The following is an 18058-nucleotide window of genomic DNA, read 5'->3' as shown; positions in this document are numbered from 1 at the left end:
GTAAATTATCAAGGGAAAATGCATCATAATTCAAATTTATTACAATAATAGTCTTCTCAAATGAATGGAGAGTCATTCTTGTTGGTCCTCCATATCACAGAGTCTAGAGGCATAGACTTGAGTACAGCCAGCACCTCTGACAATGCAGTGAGGAGGCTCAATCCTCTTGTTACATATTTTAGAGGTTTTTAAATATATCTGAAAAGTGACACCCCAGGATAACAACGTTCTTATGCTTTAGCTTACCGTGCCATGAGAAGAACGCATGGAGGAGGCCTACGAGCCAAAAAGAACCAAGTATGAAGATCGGAAGAACAAATGCCAAAGAAGAGCCTGGAGAGCAAAGTGTTGGCCTGTGGAGGTCGGGTGTCGTGGCTTTACAGGCCAGTCGCTCTGCAGAGTATACACTGCACCTGGAATCACGGGAGAGAGAAGAAGGAAAGCCATTTCTACCACCACAGATGCAGCAGAGAAAGTGTCAAGATGGCTCTGGATAAAGGGGGCAGATACGTGGGTTACTGCTAGGGCACAGGCCAGGGTCTGATCAACCCCAGTCGGGCCACCTGGGCGAGAGTGTATGATGTTGAAAGACCCGAAACACCTGACGATCCCAGGTAACATCACTGATGATGTGCCCTAGCTTAGCATCATGCAGATGTTTCTGTAAGAAGAAGAAAGAAGAAGAAGGAGATGAAAACAGAAAATGTTGGAAGCATACAACAGGTCTTGCAGCTTCTGTAGAGAGGCTAATTAAGGTCAGGTCCAAAACCATTAATTAGAGCTAGGAAAAATGAGCAATATAACCAGTGTAAATTGTAAAGAATTCAACAGAGTCAAAGGGAACTAAAAAGAAGGCTTGTGGAGATCAGATGACATGTTGGTGGTTCCACCAGAGGAGGATGGTGGAGTAGCATGACTGATTGGACCTCCGTTCAAGGAATAAGAAAGAGGTCTCTTGATATGGGATAAGGTGTAGAGGGATTGGATATGCACAGTGGAAAGAAGCAGATTTGGTGCAGGAAAATAGATGACTGAGGACATGAAAACCATTACAAATGGAGTGAAGAGACTGGATAAAGGGAGAATGAATAATATCACAATGTTGTGAAAGCAAGATGAAAGTTTTGAGGGACAAAGACAGACATATAAAAGGTCCATTGGGATACTACTGTGTGTGAATAGAGGCAAGGAACTCAAAACAAATGATGTTCAGGGAATCATTAGAATGATGAAGGGAAGATCTCCAAAAGAAATTGTTCACTGACTGGGAAAAAGATGGCTTAATGACCTGTGATGGATTTATGGTCAGAATGAGGTGTGGAAGTTTTATATAGTTAGAATTCTTCCTTTGCAAGGTAGAGGTCAATTCACAAACTTGTCTGCAGGTTTAATGATCATATATGGGTTGACCTTACTGAGTGGAAAGCTGTATGTTCGGAAGGAGAGCTGGAGTAAGTGGATGTCAGCAGTTCATGATGAATGGAACTAGAAAGGATGAGAGAGTATAGAGAGGTTCCAGTTAGACCAGAACTTCTGAAGACAGGGAAAAATGTTTACTTTCTGTGGTGAAGACTCCTGGTAAAATACAGATTGTAAATTTGGTGTATTGAGTTTGCCAGTAAATCCAGAACTGCCACACATGCAGAGGTCTGGGACTTCTCCTGTCTAAGCGGTTAAATGCCAGTGGTTTCACAATAGCCAACAAGATCCAGTCTGCTATTTCATAAAGAACTGACACCAAATACATTTATAATCCTTTAGAAAAATGAATGAAGTGCAAGTCATATTCATTAAGTGCACTAGTGTAAGTTAGAAACATAGAAAACCTACAGCACAATACAGGCCCTTTGGCCCACAATGCTGTGCCGAATATGTACTTACTTTAGAAATTACCTAGGGTTACCCATAGCCCTCCATTTTTCTAAGATCCATGTAACCATAATACAGAATATTACGAACTCATAACTTGGCTGGAGAAGTCTGAACACAGAATTTGAGGTACTAAGGTACATCTGTTTTCCAAATCAGTTATGATTGATTTTCATAGATACCACTACTGTATATCTGAGTCAACACTTTCAGAATGTGATAATGAAGTCATCAATACTTTTCTCATGTGGAAGGCGATTCTAATCTGAATGGACCTGACTATAAAACACAACAAATTTTTCTCAACATCCTGAGACACAATAATTAATTTTGATTTGATCCCCTTTTCACTTTTGATCTTTGACTGCAGTTTTTCAATTACTTTTATGAAAGAGTAAGATGATTGGTTCATAATTACATTGATCAAACAACCAATGGTAGAAAGTGATCAAAAAATTGAAAGTTTATATCAACCCTAATTAACAATAATATGAATAAGACTGGTGTTGGAGATTCAAAGTTGTTTTATTTGCTACAATGGCATTTACACGTCCCCAGCTGAGCATCTGTAGCCATTCTCCTTCAAGTTAGAGTTAATAAATGGACTTTCCATGCAAATGACACCCTTCATGTTAGCAAGAATTGAACAAAACAATTCTATCATTGGATATGAAAATAGTTATTAGGACGTTTTAATGAAGTTTAATGTTATGACCATTTCACAGTCATATAAATGTTGATTTAGAGGTGATAATACTGATTAATGTTACAACAATCTGTTTTTGAAGAGTCTCAAATCCATATATCTTGAGTGAATTAATGTCACATAATAGAAATTCTTGTACCCTGGGTGCCCATCAGTTGAAACAGAACTGGTTTCCCAGAATTATTCCATCAATGAGAAAAATGTTACAAAATGTGCTCACAACAGATGGCTTTATGGCAGGAACTGCCTATCAGGAAATCATGAACTGCTAGCCATGGCTTTATATCCATTTAAAATTACTGCTTCATTCCTCTAAATGTATTCCCGATGAACAAGGTTAAACACAAAGTGGCTTCATAAGATCCTCTCAGTGAAAACTGTCAGCAAATGATACAATTGTTTCAATGGTGTGGTTGGATCTTTAAACTGAATGCTAACCATGGGGACTGGTGATGTTGAAATACTAGTTCCAAATGGCTGAGTCTCATCACGTGTGGAAAATTCTGTATGACTAGTTACCGATGTCAACAAAGTATCGATTCCAGTTTTCCACACTCAAATACAAAGTTATGGTTTAAAAGCTGCTTTAAAAATGAGAAAAAGGCTGACTTTTAAACCATTTCTCCATGTTTAGGTGTTTAGAGCATGGCTGTGATGTTTATCTAATGAATCCATTCATTGTATTTATCTCACACCCTATATTGGCCAATTCAGTAAACAGGTTGGTGATTGCTACCACTTAATCAAACCACAATCTGAGTCTGTGTAGTATTAATTCAGATTTTAGAGATGTCATCACTAGCCTTTCTCCGATTTCTAACTCGAATTCTGAAATCATTTAAAATATCCAAAGTTGTGTTTACATTATGGACAAGATGGCAACTTTAAAGTAAGTATTACATTCAGGATTTAACAAGACTAATTACACATTAAGTGTTACACAAATGATGGGTTAATTTGGTACTGTGGCATCATATAGGCTGGGAAGCTCCATGTGTGAATCATTTGATTTCAGTCCAGGTTGCTGTAAACTACAAATGGTGAAACTGAAATAAAAACAGGAAGGCCAGCATCTATGGAAATGTTGCCCAGCCTGCTGACCATCTTCCTGCTTGTTTGATTTAAAATTTAATCTGCTTTCCGATTGTGGTTTAACTCACTGCATTTCCTTTCCAGGATAACTCACACAAAATGCTGGAGGAACTCAGCAGGTCAGGGTGCATCGTGGAAATGAATAAACAGTCGGCATTTCGGGCTGAGACCCTTCTTCAGGACTGGAAAGGAAGGGGAAAATAACAGAATTGAGAAGTGGCAGGAGGGAAAGAAGAAAGCTAGAAAGTGATAGGTGAAGCCGGGTTGTGGGAAAGGTAAAGGGCTGGAGATGAAGCAATCTGATAGGAGAGGAGAGTGGACCCAGAGGGAGGTGAAAGGCAGTTGAGAAGAGGTAAGAGGCCAGAGAGGGGGAGGGAAACATTTCTTTACCAGAAGGAGAAATTGATATTCATGCCATCAGGTTGGGGCCTACCCAGATGGAATATAAAGTAATGCTTCTTCACCCTGAGGGTGGCCTCATTGTGGTACGATAAGAGGTCATGGACCAACACATCAGAACGGGAATCGGAATTAAAATGTTTGGTCACTGGGAAGTTCCGCTTTCGGCAGATGGAATGGAGGTGCTCGATGAAGCGGTCCTCCAATTTACAACTGGACTCACCAGTGGAGGCCGCATCGGGAGCACCGGACCGGACACAACAGATGATCCCAGCAGATCTGCAGGTGAAGTGTTGCCTCACCTGGACAGACTATTTGAGGCCTTAAATGGAGGTGACAGAGGAGATGAATGGGGGTGAGAGAGGAGGTGAATGAAGGTGAGAGAGGTGAATGGGGGTGAGGGGGAGGTGAATGAAGGTGAGAGAGGTGAATGGGGGTGAGGGGGAGGTGAATGAAGGTGAGAGAGGTGAATGGGGGTGAGGGGGAGGTGAATGGGGATGAATGGGGGTGAGAGAGGAGGTGAATGGGGGTGAGAGAGGAGGTGAATGGGGGCGAGAGAGGAGGTGAATGGGCAGGTGTAGCACTTTGGCCGCTTGCAGGGATAAATGTCAGGAAGGAGATTAGTGGGCAGGGGTGGATGGACAAGGGAATCATGGAGAGAGCAATCCCTACAAGAAGCAGAGAGAGGGGGTATTAATTTGGGAATCCTCCTGACCGACTTAGCATTTCCAGCATTTTCTGTTTATATAATGGCAGTAAGGGCACTACATTCCTTAGAATCCCTGGATGAGGAAAGAGAGAAAATTCAAGTGTTCGTGCTGGAAAGTGTAAATATATGGAATCAGCCTGCTGGAAATGTCTGCCAAAGAATTAGGATGAAGTAGGTAGCACCTGCAAATCAGCAACTTTAGAGAGAAGAAAAGTTATAGGAAGGAAAACATCAGTCCAGTCAGTATAAATCTACAATCAGGGTAAAAATATACTAGCTAGTGTTTGTCTTTTAATAGTTTCTTGTATTTTGTTTTATTAAAATCTCATTTTAAAAATAAAGTTTAACATTTATCCTATATGTATACAAGACAAATTACTCATAAAAAGACAAATCAGCATATTTCTCTGAATTTACAACTTGACTTTCTTCGGTGGAGGTTCCTGTAGACTGAACTTAGGGACTTCAGCCGTGGGTGTGAAAGGAATCCTCTGAACTGTGACCTTTTTGCCAATGGTCTCCACCTGGAAGTGAAGGTTCAAACATTTCATGAAACAGACAAATTCAAGATGGTCTGATTTCTGCTTCAAAAAGATTTCAATACTGTTCAGTAAAGAGATAATCTGTAAAATATGTTTTCCTATTAGTGAGAGAAATTCAATTTCTTTATACCTGGAATCCTAGTTTCTGAAGTTTTGGATGTAGATCATCTAGAACACGCCTGCCATCAAAGATAAAAGCTGGCTTTAGCATGTTCTTATGAATGAGTTCATAATCCAGCAGCTGTGAAGCAAAGATACATACACATCAGAAGAATTCTAAACTATGAAGGCAATTTTCAAGTTTGTGTTACCGCCTGTCACTTTCGCAATTTCTGGACCTGCTACCCAAAAAACTCCATTCGTCTAAATTAATGTCTATCAATTTCCCACTTCACTTTGTTCAAAGTAATTTTTGTTCTCCTTTGCACTGACCATTCAGAAGGTAAAGCAATGGCATTCTGATATATTCATAGAAACATAGAAAACCTACAGCTCAATACAGGCCCTTCAGCCCTCAAAGCTGTGCCGAACATGTCCCTATCTTAGAACTACCTAGGCTTACCCATAGCTCTCTATTTTTCTATGCTCCATGTATCCATCCAGGAGTCTCTTAAAAGACCCTATCATATCCGCCTCCACCACCGCTGCCAGCAGCCCATTCCACACACTCACCACTCCCTGCGTAAAAAACTTACCCCTTACGTCTTCTCTGTACCTACTTCTAAGCACCTTAAAACTATGTCCTCTCATGCTAGCCATTTCAGACCTGGGGAAAAGCCTCTGGCTATGCACACAATCAATGCCTCTCATTATCTTGTACACCTCTATCAGGTCACCTCTCATCCTCAGTCGCTCCAAGGAGAAAAGGCCGAGTTCACTCAACCTATTCTCATAAGGCATGCTCCCCAATCCAGGCAACATCATTGTAAATCTCCTCTGCACCCTTTCTATGGTTTCCATGTCCTTCCTGTAGTGAGACGACCAGAATTGAGCATGGTACTCCAAGTGGGGTCTGACCAGGATCCTATATAGCTGCAATGTTACCTCTCAGCTCTTAAACTCAATCCCATGGTTGATGAAGGCCAATGCACCATACGCCTTCTTAACCACAGAGTCAACCTGCGCAGTTGCTTTGAGCATCCTATGGACTCAGACCCCAAGATCCCTCTGATCCTCCACACTGCAAAGAGTCTTACCATTAATGCTATATTCTGCCATCATATTTGACCTACCGAAATTAACCACCTCACACTTATCTGGGTTGAACTCCATCTGCCACTTCTCAGCCCAATTTTGCAACTATCAATGTCCCACTGTAACCTCTAACAGCCCTCCACACTATCCACAACACCCCAACCTTTGTGTCATCAGCAAATTTACTAACCCTCCCTCCACTTCCTCATCCAGGTCATTTATAAAAATTGCAAAGAGTAGGGGTCCCAGAACAAATCCCTGAGGCACACCACTGGTCACCAACCTCCATGTAGAATATGACCCGTCTACAACCGCTCTTTGCTTTTTGAGGGCAAGCCAGTTCTGGATCCACAAAACAATGTCCCCTTGGATCCCATGCCTCCTTACTTTCTCAATAAGCCTGGCATAGGGTACCTTATCAAATGCCTTGCTGAAATCCATATACACTACATCTATGGCTTCATCAATGTGTTTTGTCACATCCTCAAAAAATTTTTTCATCAGGTTTGTAAGGCATGAACTGTCTTTGACCAAACCATGCTAACTATACCTGATCATATTATGCCTCTCCAACTATTCATAAATCCTGCCTCTCAGGATCTTCTCCATCAACTTACCAACCACTGAAGTAAGACTCACTAGTCTATAATTTCCTGGGCTATCTCTACTCCCTTTCTTGAATAAAGGAACAACATCTGCAACCCTCCAATCCTCTGGAACCTCTCCTGTCCTCATTGATGAGTGCAAAGATCACCGCTAGAGGCTCAGCAATTTCCTCCCTCACTTCCCACGATAGCCTGGGTTACATCCCGTCTGATCCCGGTGACTTATCCAACTTGATGCTTTCCAAAAGCTACAGCACATCCTCTTCCTTAATATCTACATGCTCAAGCCTTTCAGTCCGCTGCAAGTCATCCCTACAATTTCCAAGATCCTTTTCCTTAGTGAATACTGAAGCAAAGTACTCATTAAGTATCCTTTAATTCTAGGTCTTTGCTTTTGGTTCGTACACCTGGCAGAAAGCAATGATTTGTAATACTCTCTGATTCTCCTTCTCTGAAATATTACCTAATATCAGTTCTTCCAAAGGTTCTAGCTCTGAAGCAATTGTCCTAATCCATCCTACTCTTCACTGTCTGAAATATGGATTTATATTTACACTGCAAAAGGGGGCAAACAATCAATTTGTATAAATTTTGGAAAATAATTTAAAATTATTTCTCATTGCTTAGTAATTCTTGCGCTCAATCAAAAACAAAGGCTGTTTTCTACTGTCATCACTAAAAACTGACAAGATACAGAAACAAGAACTAACTTTCAACACATATTGATCCAGCTATTAAAGAATGTTACAGGAATGGAGGTTGCTAATTTATCCAAAAAACCTGGGGAATTTATGTGAAGAAACATATACCTTGTCCACTCTCTTTATCCACACTCTTTAGTTTTAATTCTCCAAAACGTCTCCAATTTTTAAGTTATCATCAATACTGATTCCACCACTGTTGCTAGTAAAACATTTAACTTCCCAACAAATTTATAAAAGATCCTTATTACTTCTTCTATTGCTGATAACTTCATGATCCCTGCTTTCCTCCCCAATGTATGATTTCTAATATATACTTCCTAGAATAATGTAGTCATTAAGTAAACAGAACTTTAGTGACATCAAGGAACATTAACAATATCAATATGTCTCAATCTAAGCCCTTTCCAACACTATCCAGAATATACCACAGTGATGCTTTCGATACTATAAATTTATTACACACTGTGCCCTTTCAGCAGACAGAAGGGAAGTCTTATTTAATCAGAGCCTGATCCAGAAATAAAATTAGTCTTTAACCCATTGTATTACACAGCTTGACTTTTATATATCTAGAAATTCTATCCTTGTTAGTGTTTTATGAAAGTGTATCATCAGTTCCTCATCTCTAAAAAAAACTTAAGATTTATGTAGCTCATGAACTTGTTAACCCTTTCAATTGCCTGTCTCCTCTATAATTTCCTTGATATTTCTGAGGCATCTTGTCTGTTCCCAATGCCTTATAACAGAACATAGAACAGTACAGCACAGGAACAGGCGCTTCAGCCCATAATGTTGTGCCGAACCAGCTAAAAAGTTAAAAACTAATCCCTCCTACCTACACAATGTCCATATCCCTCCATCTTCCTCACATCTATGTGTCCATCTAAATGTCTCTTAAAAGCCTCTAATGTCTTTGCCTCTGCCACCATACCAGGCTGCACATTCCAAGCATCCACCACTCTCCAAGTAAAAAACTTAACCCTCACATCACTTTTGAACCTTTCCCCTCTCACCTTCAATACATGCCCTCTGGTATTAGACATCTCTACCCTGGCAAACAGATATTCCCTGTCTACTCTATCTATGCCTCTCATAATCTTATAAAACTCCATATCAGATCTCCCTTCAGCTTCTGCTGCTCCAAAGGAAAAAAAACAAGTTTGTTCAGCCTCTCATGATAGCACATGCCCTCTAAACCAGGCAGCATCCTGGTAAGCCTCTTCTGCACCCTCTCCAAAGCCCCAATATCCTTTCTATAGTGGGGTGAGCAGGACTGCATGCAGTACTCCAGATGCAGCCTAACCAGAGTTTTATAAAGTTGCAACATAGCCTCTTGACATTTGAACTCAGTGGCTTGACTAATAAAAGCAAGTATTCCATAAGCATTCTTAACCACCCTATCAACTGTGTAACCACTTTCATGCAGCTATGAACTTGGATCCCAATATCTCTCTGCTCAGCAACACTTTTAAGGGTCTTACTGTTAAGAGTGTACTGTGTCCTTGCATTTTCCCTACCAAAGTGCAACACCTCAAATATATCTGGGTTAAACTCCGTCTGCCATTTTTCTGCTCATATCTGCAACTGATCTATATCATGCTGTAATTTTTGCCAGTCTTCTACGCTATCCATGTCTTCATATCACCTGCAAACTTACTAACCCACCCATCTGCATTTTCATTCAGGTCATTTACATACATCACGAACAGCAGAGATCCCAGCACAGATCCCTGCAGAACACCACTAATCACAGACCTCCAGCTTGACTAAGTCTCTTCAGTCATTACGCCGTCTTCTATGGGCAAGCCACTTCTGAATTCAAGCAGCCAATTTGCTGTGGACCCCATGCATCTCAATCTTCTTGATGAGCCTCCCATGAAGAACTTGGTCAAATGCCTTATTAAAATCCACACAGACAACATTCACTGCCCTACCCTCATCAATCTCTATAGTCACCTTGTCAAAAAGTTGGTAAGACATGACCTGCCCCACACAAAGCCATGCTGACTCTCCCTAGTTAGGCCATAGATTTCCAAATGCTTATATATCCTATCCTTAAGAATTTTCTCCAGCAATTTTCCTACAACTGATGTGAAACTCACCGGTCTATGGTTCCCAAGACTTTCCCTTGTTCCCTTCTTAAACAGAGGTACAACATTAGCCACTCACCTATCCTCCAGGACCTCACCTATGCCTAGAGGACATGAAGATACTGGTTAAGGGCCCAGCAATCTTGTCTCTTGCTCCCTGGGGTAAATTCCATCAGGCTCTGGGAACTTATCCAACCTAATACTCATTAAGAGGCCCACACTTCCTCCTTCTTGTCCTTAAAACACTCTAACATATTTATACACTCAGCACTGATCTCCTGGTCCACTGGGTCCTTTTCCTTGCTAAATACTGAAGCAAAGAAATCAATAAGTACTTCACTCACATTCTCCGCGTCCAAGCAAATATCCCCCTCTTTATCCTTGAGTGGCCTTACCCTCTTGCTCTTTATGTATGTATAGAATGCCTTGGGATTCACCTTAATCCTACTTGCCAAGGACTTTTGATAGCTCCTCCTGGCTTTCCTAATTCACTTCTCTAGTTCTTTTCTGCCTTCTTGAAAATCCTCATGTTCTAAAATTTATCTTAACTTCTGAAGCTGTGATGACTAGACGATTTTTATTAAATATCTCACGTACAAGAGAACTGGAAATGCTCCGAGTAGAATTTTATTAGGCGAGATCTTTCCTTTTACCTTGAACTCATCCCACTCAGTACAGATGACAATGGCGTGAGCTTTGTCACAGGCTTCATATGCATCATTGCAGATTGTGACCAAGCGAGAGACTGTACACAAGGACAAATTTAGTTCAGTGAATTGAAATAGACCTACACATACATTATTTGTGCATTGTAAGCATTTCTAATCATTAGTAAAATTGCTTGTTTTAGAAATCATTCAATATTCTATAGGTTGAATAATTTAATGAGATTAAAGGCTACTTTAGTCAGTTTAATTATGTACCAATTTCAATAAAATCAGGAATGCAACAGTTGTCTAAAACTGAGTTGACTGAGCCTTCATGGAGAATAATGAACAAACGACACAGAAAAGCACAAAACAATCTTACACGTAAAATATAGTAAGTTGTCAGACAGAGGTGGAAATGATGATGAAAGGTCAATGACATTGACTCTATTTCTCTCTCTACAGATTCTGCCTGACCTGCTGAGTATTTCTGCCATTTTCTGTTTTTGTTTCAGATTTCCAGCATCCATAGGATTCTTTGTTTGTTTTAGGGATAAGAAATTATTCTGACTACTGCTTTAAAAATGTAGGTTAATTGTGTAATGATAAACTGAACTGAATTACTATGATATCCTGTGCCAGAGACAACAAATATAGAAATAAAAATTCTACATGTAATAAATGAAATCCTTTTTCCAGTTCATTCTTCTCCATCTTTCTGAAACTGAAGCAATTTTACCCACAATTCAGTTTTCTTTTATTGGTTGTCAGAAGTCAGTACATTGCATTTAAATTAAGTGAGAGATTGGTGGAAATACTTTACCGAAATTAAGGCTAGCATTGTATCTGGATACATAAATGGTGCTAGATATTTTAAAAAAACAAGCATAAACAATAGGAAGAATTGAACCAGTTGGATAGGAAGATGACTTGTTGACAGGAAGCAGGGTTGGTGTAAGTGGATGTTGTACAGAGTGGAGAAAGTTTCCCAAAAGGCCAGTACTGGCTCCATATTAGTCAATAGAAGACTAAACTTAAAAATATGAGAAAGACTGAGTCTATTTTAAAAACACACTATGTTTTCAGTAGTAAAGATGAATGGGTAAAGGAGAAGTGTTGTGTTATATTATACCTTGACCAGAGTTATCCTGAGTTATGTTGGGATGTGACAGGTCACGAATGATCTGTTCTTTAAGAACCTTGGGGTCAAAGATGTGAAGATTTGCACCTTCATCCAATAGGTACTTGCTAATGTAGATACTGGAACTCTCCCTAAAATTAAAAGAAAAATGTTACAAGCTGTGAGCCAATTTCAAATCCTGCAGAATGAGATTAAAAATTTTAAATTCACTCAGAAAGAATCTCACGATATTCAGGTAGAGTACCAACGTTTTCAATGCAAAACAATCCTCATTCAGAAGTTCTGTTTTTGAGATGTGATTCTCAGTAATGTTGGACCCAAAGCAACTTCATGAATGACGCAGACTGGTTCTCTTATTTACTAGTACATCAATGAAACCAACTCCTGATTAGTGATTATCACCAACATAACATCTGTGGAACCAGAGGAGCCAATACACTTGACCACTAATTACGTCACCATCAAGAGTGCTTACCATGCTATCCCATGCCACACTTTGGAAATTCTGACCTCCTGGCTGTACTTCTACACCCTGAGCATAGGCAGAGATGGACAACTGCAGCACCAGCAGAGAGGACCAAGAAAGTATAACAGCATGGTGCAGGAGCACTTACAGGACTGCTTTGAATTAGTGGACTGGAATGTATTGAGGGATTCATCTTCGAGTCTGAATGAGTACACCACAGCTGTTATTGACTTCATTAAAACCTGTGTGGATGAGTGTGTGCCTACAAGAACACACTGTACACACCCAAATCAAAAGTCATGGATGAAGCAGGAGATACGTAGTCTGCTAAAGGGCTAGATCTGTGGCATTCAAGACTGGTAAACCAGGACTATATAAGGAGGCCAGGTACAGTTTACAGAGGGCTATCTCAAAAGCAAGAGAACAGCTCTGACTGAGGTTACAGGGGAAATCATTTGCAGGTTAGCTCTAGCAGGGTTTGCAGGCCATTACTTCCTGCAAAGTGAAACCTAACATCATGAATAGCAGTGATGCTTCACCACCTGATGAGCTCAATGCCTTTTATGCGTGGTTTCAAGGGGAGAATAAAACTATGGCTATGAGGATCTCTGCAGCACCAGGAGACCCTGTGACCTCTGTGCCAGAGACTGATGTCAGATTGTCTTTCAGGAGGGCGAACCCTCGCAAGGCAACAGCCCCTGATGGGGTACCTGGTAGGGCTCTTACAATCTGTGCCAACTAACTGGCAGGGGTGTTCAAAGACATTTTCAATCTCTCACTGCTATAGTCAGAAGTTCCCAGCTGCTTCAAAAGGGCAACAATCATACCAGTGCCCAGGAGGAGCAGGGTGAGCTGCCTTAACAACTACCATCCAGTAGCACTGACATCTATGATGATGGAATGCTTTGGGAGGTTGGTCATGGCTATAATCAACTCCTGCCTCAGCAAGGACCTGGACCCCCTGCAACTTGCCTATCACCATAATAGGTCTACAGTGGATACGATCTCATTGGCTCTTCACATGGCCTTGGATTACCTGGACAATACTAATACTTATGTCAGGCTGCTATTTATTGACTACAGCTTAGCATTTGACATAATCATTCTCACAGGTCTGATCAAAAAGCTCCAAAACCTGGGCCTCCGTACCTCCCTCTGCAACGGGATCCTTGATTTCCTCACTGCAAGACCACAATCTGTGCGGATCAAAAATAACATCTCCACCTTGCTAGCAATCAACACTGGTGCACATCAAGAATCTGTGCTTAGCCCACTGCTGTACTCTCTCTACACCCATGACTGTGTGGCTAAGCATAGCTCAAATGCCATCTATAAATTTGCTGACAACACAACTATTGTTGGCAGAATATCAGATGGTGACAAGAAGGCACACAGTAGTGAGTTATATCAGCTAGTTGAGTGGAGTTGCAGCAACAACTTTATGCTCAATGTCTGTAAGACCAAAGAATTGATTGTGAACTTCAGAAAGGGTAAGACAATGGAACACACACTGGTTCTCATAGACGGATCAGAAGTGGAAAGGATGAGCAATTTCAAGTTCTTGGTTGGCAACATCTCTGAAGGTCTATTTTGGGCTAAACATATCAATGCAGGCACGATATCGGCTATATTTAATTAGCAGTTTGAGGAGATTTGGTATGTCACCAAAGGCACTCGTAAATTTCTATAGATGTTCCGTGGAGAGCATTCTAACTGGCTGCATCACAGTCTGGTGTGGGGAGGGGGGTAGCGGTGGGAACTGCACAGGATTGAAATAAGCTGCAGAAAGTTGTAAGCTCAATCAGCTCCATCATGGGCATTAGATTCCCCAGCATCCAGGACATCTTCAAGGAGCGATGCCTCAAAAAGGTGGCATCTAATATTAAGGATCCCCATCACCCAGGACATGCCCTGTTCTCATTGCTACCATCAAGGAGGAGGTACAGAAGCCTGAAGGCACACACTCAGTGATTCAGGAACAGCTGAATATACTTTCCGTTGTAATTCAGTTTTGATTATTATGTATTGCATTGTACTGCTGCTGTGTAACAACAAATTTCACATCATATGCCAATGATATTAAACCTGATTCTGATTAACAGTAGTGGCAAAAGCAACCAGCAGCTGTAAGATTATTTTGATTTCATGATTAACTCTAACAGGTGTATCAAAAAATATGCTTCTTTAATCAGTGTTTGTTTTACAGATTTTTGATAACACATATAAACTGCTATTGAGTGAATATCTCAGTGAAACATATTCACAGCCCGTACTTCTGTCATAAATATTTTCTAAAGAAATTTAAAATTAATATAAGATCCTTTCTCAACATTATGCCTACAGCACACTATGCCTACAAGTCAGCACAGAAAAGCTGAATGATATCACAGCAATAAAATTACCGTGTGTCACCAGTGTCTTTTTTGAAAGCAAAGCCTAAAAGGGCTATCTTTTTATCTGTGGCAGTATTGAAGAGACAGTCAATAATTCGGGAAGCAAACCTTCTCCGTTGGTAATCATTCATGTCAATCACCTGAAAGGTAACAAATTTTCAATGAAATACATACATAGTCACTATTATTTGAATGTTATATTTATATAAATGTATTTGTACAGCACTAAAATCCTTGGTAAGGCAAACATAAAGGTTTAGAAAAGTAAAAATATTGACATATTGCAGGCAGTTCAGCTGCCTCATATTCCACAACATTTAACTACAGGCTAATTACTTCCAGAGAAGTGAATCTGGGTGCGAATTCCAAGAAACAGATGCAAATATTACTTGTGGTGCATTGATTGGATATATTCAGTTCAAGACATTAATGAAGAAATCAAGACCCAACCTGCAAATTCGAGAATACTCATCAAGTTACACTGGACTGGTGCAGAAGTAAAGCTTCAACAAATCCATAAAAGATCAAGTCTTGGGCATCAGAGGCCTGTTTAGTAGGCAGAATGCTTACTGTTCAAGTCCACTTCTACACTTGAATCAGCAAATCTTTTCGGAAACAGTTACCTTGAAACCTTGAAATGGATTAAAGTTTCCAAAAGGAAATATTGCATGGGGAATAATGTCATCATGTGCATGGCTGACAGGAAATCAGTTAAATTTTCTGAGCGGACCTAGAAATGATTACTTTCATGACTCATTTATGAATAAAAATTGATTTTCAATTGCACATCAATAAAAAAGCAGCATACTGGCATCTGAGCTTTCAAGCAAATATATTCTAGTAAATCTCATTAAGTTACCTGCTGCCAGTATTGGGCCACTTCAGGTAAGTTTAATGCTTCACATAAATACACGAGGTTTAGAACATCTTTCTGGAAACAGCTCCCTCCAAATCCTGAAATAGATCAAAAGCCCTGAATTTTAATAAACGTCTGCAAATCTCAACCATATCTGCAAATGAAAGATCTGGATCTCTGTATCACAAAAACAAATTACTAACCAACACTGGCTTTGAGAAATTTGCTTCCAATTCTGTGATCCATGCCCACAGCACGAGCAACTTCCTCAACATCAGCACCAGTTGCCTCACACAGAGCACTGATTGAGTTAATACTGCTTATTCGCTGAGCAAGAAATGCATTGGATGCCTTATGAAAAGGAAAAACAATAAATATGACTAATGTTTCATCTGCCTCATCTCATTGCCTGCCAAGAACTTCATCCGTGCCTTTTGTAGCCACCAGATTTGTTTGTTTGTGTGTGGTTATCTTCTTTCATTTTATCCTCCATAATCGAGAAGCAGCCCAAATAAGGCCTATGTCCTAACTTGCACTGTCCCACTCACAAATATGTCCTGTGCTCATTATCCTAGATTGACTGCCTTGATTTTGAAACTTTCATCCATTTTTACAAATCAGTCTTGACCCACTCTGCATGAAAACAGAAAATGCTGGGAACACACAACAGACCAGGCAATATCTGTGGAAAGAGAAACTGATAAAGGGTCTTTGAACTAAATTATTGGTTTTGTTTCTCCTTCCACAAATGTTACCTGACCTGCTGAGTGTTTCCAGCATTTTCAATATTTATTTCAAATGTATAGCATCTGTAGTTTTTAAAATTTTCTCTCCCTCTTTATTTTTGTTCTCCTCCAACGCTACCATCTTCAAAAACATTTGTATTATTCTAATTCTGTAAACCGAATCATTCTTGAGTGTAATTCCTCCATTGATGGCTTTTGTGGCTTCAGCTGCCATGGTGTTAAGCTCTGAAATTCCTCCTCTGTGCTCTGACCACTCCTTTTCCCACTGACACTCCTTAAAAAACTATCTCTTTGACTGAGCTTTTGCCCTAACATTGCCTTAAGAGGTTTAAATCGGGTTTTGGTCGATAACCTTCTCACTTCAGGGTGGTTTACTTTATTTTACAGACACCTAGATAAATATAAGTTATTGATCTGCTTAGTGTCTATGTGCATTTATTCAGCCAAATTGCTGGCATTAATGCTGAAACTGTCCAGGGGCTGCATATAACTTGGCTTGCTGGAATATAGGGGCCAATCAAAGTGCCAAAATGGTGCAGAATTCAGCACGAAATTCCCAATTTTAGGAAGCAGAGTGATAAAGAAAAGTTTGGCAAGCTTAGTTTTTCATTATTAAAAGAAATCATAACAATTAAAACAAAAAAAATCCTGCCACAGGATGGATCATAAATTAATTTTGAACAGTGACAACAAGTTTGTTAACTAATACAATTCAAAAGTAATTTTAAAGTTACACTTGAAATATTGGAAAGAGATCTTCAGAAAGTCTAGCATCATGTTGTAAGATGAGACTATTACATAAATAAAAGGAAAACTGTTTTATTAATGACAATTTAATTACTTGTTCGGGCAGATGGGGCTTGTCAGCTATGGTTGGCAGTTGGTATTGGAGAAGGAAAAGTGATCTCAAGTCTCCACTGCCTTGCGACTATTTCCACTCATGGGGAAAGCTTTGGGAGTGAACCTCAAGGAAAAATCCAGAGCTGGAGTCCCTAGGACAGTCCTACGTTGAGTTCGAAGCTGACTGGCAAACCCTGTGACACCACCGGTGCCAAACCTTTCAGTCTCTACCATTCCTTTAGATTCATTAGCTGAGTGGAGAGGGCAAGCCTGCTAGATGGGCAACAGCTTGCTCTGCATATCATAATGGCCTGGCTTGCGTACTGGCTAGTGTATCACATAGACAACTAGGACTTCCATGGTCGACCTCAACCAACCGAGGGCCTCAATGACTTGGAATTACAGCTGGCTCGTGTATAAATTATCCAATTCAGTAAGAGATTGCATGAATTATCGAGCAGCACAAGTTAACAGCGAGATCTAATTGTAAATCAATCTTAGAAAATAGGAATTTTCAGAATATAACAACTTGGACTTATCAAACTTCTCTATCTGAGAAAAACTGCTTCATAAGAATGCAGTCTACCAACACGTCAGGACAGCAGATTTTGGCAAAGGTAAAAGTGAGTATACCAGCTTGGAAAGTTCCGAGGACCACGTGTTAGTTGTGATGATTTTGCTTCTTGGTACCCAGCGCTCATACACCGCACAAAGCGCCTGAATCGCCTCCTGACCTTCGGGCGTCTCATCACCACCAATCAGCACACGGTCTGGGTTCATCAGATTGCTAATAGCTGTCCCTTCGGCCAGAAATTCTGGGTTCGATAGTACCTACATGGTAAATGGGCTCATGATTAGTATCAGTGCAAAATGTCTGAGGAAATTTGCGGCAAAACAAATACCAGACCAAGGGCTGACTGCCCTTTTTAATTATTGGGTTAAAACTTCTTTCCTAATAAGTTCAGTAAATTGTAGATCTATACTTTGCTAACATTTCATACCTAATGCAGACAGGCATTTATCTCCTTCATTCAACATACACATTAAATAATTTCATGT

The 18058-nt window shown here is 40.2% G+C and overlaps 1 protein-coding gene across 2 annotated transcripts in view; it reads right to left on the bottom strand.

The window, feature by feature from the left end:
* Window positions 1-2381: 2381 nt before the first annotated feature.
* Window positions 2382-18058, bottom strand: part of ugdh (UDP-glucose 6-dehydrogenase) — a 38383-nt gene continuing 22706 nt past the window's right edge. For both annotated transcript variants that reach the window (XM_063043284.1, XM_063043285.1), the window contains exons 5-12: window positions 17633-17830; window positions 15617-15764; window positions 15417-15511; window positions 14567-14697; window positions 11690-11829; window positions 10564-10655; window positions 5448-5558; window positions 2382-5299 (exon numbers count right to left, since the gene is read on the bottom strand). In XM_063043284.1, the coding sequence (XP_062899354.1) occupies window positions 5189-5299; window positions 5448-5558; window positions 10564-10655; window positions 11690-11829; window positions 14567-14697; window positions 15417-15511; window positions 15617-15764; window positions 17633-17830 (1026 nt within the window). In that variant the 3' untranslated portion in view covers window positions 2382-5188. The remainder of the gene's footprint in view (window positions 5300-5447; window positions 5559-10563; window positions 10656-11689; window positions 11830-14566; window positions 14698-15416; window positions 15512-15616; window positions 15765-17632; window positions 17831-18058) is intronic.

The sequence above is a fragment of the Mobula hypostoma genome, chromosome 3 (assembly GCF_963921235.1).
Source record: "Mobula hypostoma chromosome 3, sMobHyp1.1, whole genome shotgun sequence".
Taxonomy (NCBI): Eukaryota; Metazoa; Chordata; class Chondrichthyes; order Myliobatiformes; family Myliobatidae; genus Mobula; species Mobula hypostoma.
This window is presented reverse-complemented; position numbering and strand designations above follow the sequence as displayed.